Consider the following 3,005-nt stretch of genomic DNA (forward strand, 5'->3'; position numbering starts at 1 on the left):
CATGCCTGTTCCCCGTACACGTGCTCGGGCTCCGCGCTCGACGTCATGGACTATGGGCTAGCTGAGGCCATGCGGGTTAGTAGCAAACTAACTGCTCGGACTCTACTTATACTCTGTATAAATATCTTATGGTCATAACTACGAAGATTTTTTCACCGAAATACAATCCAACTGCATACACATGCACTTTATAACATTTATCGTATATAAGTGTTCTTGCGCTTTCGCGCGTTCTAATTGCATTGCGCAGAAATTACAGATGATGTCAGCCAAGCAGATCATTGGGCTACGTCACTGCCATCCGTCTCACCAAACAGATCTATGTCCCTGACCAGTTTCTTCGCTGTGTCCTCCACCTCATCCTCCAGCTTTTGGGTCTCCGCATCGCTCAGTCCTTCGGCGAAACCGCCCCCTATCGACTGAATGTCGATGGTTGGGTAGTGGGACCGAGCAACCGTGAGGACATGAGTAGAAACGGTTACAATGGCATCATGGTTGAAGATCTTGAAATTCTCCCACGTTGCCTTGCACCTCTGGATGATGGTATCTGACCCTTGCCTTTTACCGTCAAGTCGGGGTGCCGTTTCTGGGTCGGCATAGTCAAGCACTGGTTTGATTCTAGCAACTACGGCGTCAAATTTGTTCCTCTAGGTATGGGCGTCTTGCTCCAACACATCGAATTGTGCCTTCACTCTCCGACGGTAGTCTGCATGCATTTTGAGGTTCCATCAGGGAAGACATTAACCTCAACAGAAAACCTAACCATGGGGTACTCACCCTCCAGCTCCTCGGTCAGTTTGTTCGCTCGCTCTGTCTCCTTCGCTTTCTCCTCCTGGAGTTGCTCGAGGGCCTGGCATAGTTGACCGAGCTCCGTGTCTTGTTCTACAAGTACGTCATTCATCAACAAAAGTAATTGTATCCAACTATGTGAGGCATTTTTGTGGATCGAACGTACCTCTCTTCTCCTCAGAGACTTTTTGCAGCTTTTCCAATTGCTCAGAAGCATCTTTAAGTTGTGTAGAGGTAGTGATTAGCTGCTCGGACTTGCTCTGAAGGTGTTCTTTCATAGTCGCCAGTTGTCCGGATAGGACCCCCTTCTGGTATTCTAGGTCCCGTGCATTGGACTCGACAAGGTCTCGCTCGCGCTGGGCCCTTTGAATATTCTTCTCCGAAAGGTTCATCGCCTCTTTGAGTTTTTTGTTCTCCTCAGCGAGGGGCTCCATCCTCTTAATCATCTAGTAATAGTGCTTGGCAATTCGAGTTATCCCCTAGAAATACACAATGACAATGACAGAAGGAAATAAATAATTACAACAAAGAATTTTCGGGAATCAGTATCAACCTCGATTTGTTTTACTACTCCGCCGAGGGTGGATTTTAGCCTCCTCATTTCTCTAGGGGTGTCCTCTTCCTCGACAACTACCACTTCATCACCGCCCTTGCGAAGGATCCAGACAGATTGGGTTCGAGGCTCATCATGAACGATCTCCTTGACCTCGTCCTCCTCTTCCGCAGCAGTAGGGCTCATCGTAGGGGGGCTCTATGGCTAGACAGTGGGTCCAAGCATGACTTGCGACCCCTCAGGGGGCACCGTTAGCTCCTCGGGCGCCCCTGGTCTCACCGACCCAGACTCTACTGCCTCGCTGGCCACTACAGTTTCAGCTCCTGAGGGTCCAGCGCTACCTGATGTTGTTTCAGGCATTGTTGTCGAGCCGACCTTTGCTGACGTCGATCCCTCACCATCTCCAGTTCCACCTGCAGCGGTTGTTGTTTGTTCCACCGGTCGCCGAGCACTAGGGGACCCTGACATGGGGGCGGCAGGTGCTACCTCCGCCTTAGGATCAGCTTGAGACTGCTTGTCAGTTTGGGTGGGTGACTTTGGATTCTCCATGTGCCTTGCGCTACATCAGAACATTTGGTCAATCGCCCAAAAAATAGAGGTCAAATAGCAAAACAATAACAATGCGAGGTTACTTACCGTTTGGTCTGCTGGTGTGCTTTTTTGAATCGGCGAGGCCTGTTCGAGCCCCCGGGTCCAGCTATGGGGTCGACCTCCATAGTATCGGGTGGAGGTCTATCCTCCTCTATAGTTGGCCTCTGCTCTGCTTGTTGTTCCAGTGTTTCCTCTGTCTGTACCACTGGGTTTAGCTCTGTCTGATGCTCGGGGACTCCCATCGCCTGCTGCTTGGGGACTTCGTCGCTTCCCCTTGGTTGCTCCTCCATGCATGTTTTGCATGAAGTTGTTTGCATGCTTGGGGGAGGAGGAACTGTATTGTCATCATCATCAAACCACTCCATCACCATGGCCCTCCACGGATGGTTGGTCTGGTCGTCGCCTAGTGATATATCGCCCGGTTTGCGGGGAGCGATCGTCGTTGTTTTCCTCTTCTTCTGGGCCAGCTCATCTGCCGCTGCCCGTTTTCCCTGAGATTTCTCCGATAACGAGGGGGGATGCGCTGTATGATCAACATCCAAATCTCTGGATTCTGATGAGATACCGATAGAACTATCTTTAGGGTTTTCTGTTGGTCGGACGTCCACCGCTGGCGGCCATTCAGCTCTCGGCATGTCAGAAAAGTATACTGCTCTGTCCTGCCAATGGATCTTTGCATAAGTAAGTCAGTTCCCTGCTCAGCGAATCGACAATTGAACAATGCAGGGCAAGATTATTACCTGAGGAGGTGGGTTGGTACAATTGAAGGCCTTCATTTCTTTCGACCAGCTAAATGAGGCGCTGGAAGTGAATAGTTCTATGGCGTGGCATCTTACTTCTTTCCTTGATAACCGTTTAGGTCTCTCCTGGGTTCCATCGTCATCGCCCTTGTAGTCAAAAGCAGGGTAGGCCCTTTCCTTGCAAGGCTGGACATGGCGTACTATGAAGCTTGCCACCACAAGTTCACCTCTCAACTCCACCCTTTGAATCAAGTCAAGGAGCTCCTTCACTTGCTCCATATCGACACTCCTTGGTCTCTCTGACCAGCTTCTTTGGTTCTCTGGGATATGGT

At 50.4% G+C, this 3,005-nt stretch overlaps 1 protein-coding gene across 1 annotated transcript; it reads right to left on the reverse strand.

The window, feature by feature from the left end:
- Positions 1–688: 688 nt before the first annotated feature.
- On the reverse strand, positions 689–1,223 carry LOC136459518 (uncharacterized). The gene is made up of 2 exons (XM_066459370.1): positions 956–1,223; positions 689–882 (listed from the first exon to the last, which is right to left on the reverse strand). The coding sequence occupies exons 1-2, from the start codon at positions 1,221–1,223 to the stop codon at positions 689–691; spliced, it is 462 nt and encodes a 153-aa protein (XP_066315467.1).
- Positions 1,224–3,005: the final 1,782 nt, after the last annotated feature.

The sequence above is a fragment of the Miscanthus floridulus genome, chromosome 1 (assembly GCF_019320115.1).
Source record: "Miscanthus floridulus cultivar M001 chromosome 1, ASM1932011v1, whole genome shotgun sequence".
Classification (NCBI taxonomy): Eukaryota; Viridiplantae; Streptophyta; class Magnoliopsida; order Poales; family Poaceae; genus Miscanthus; species Miscanthus floridulus.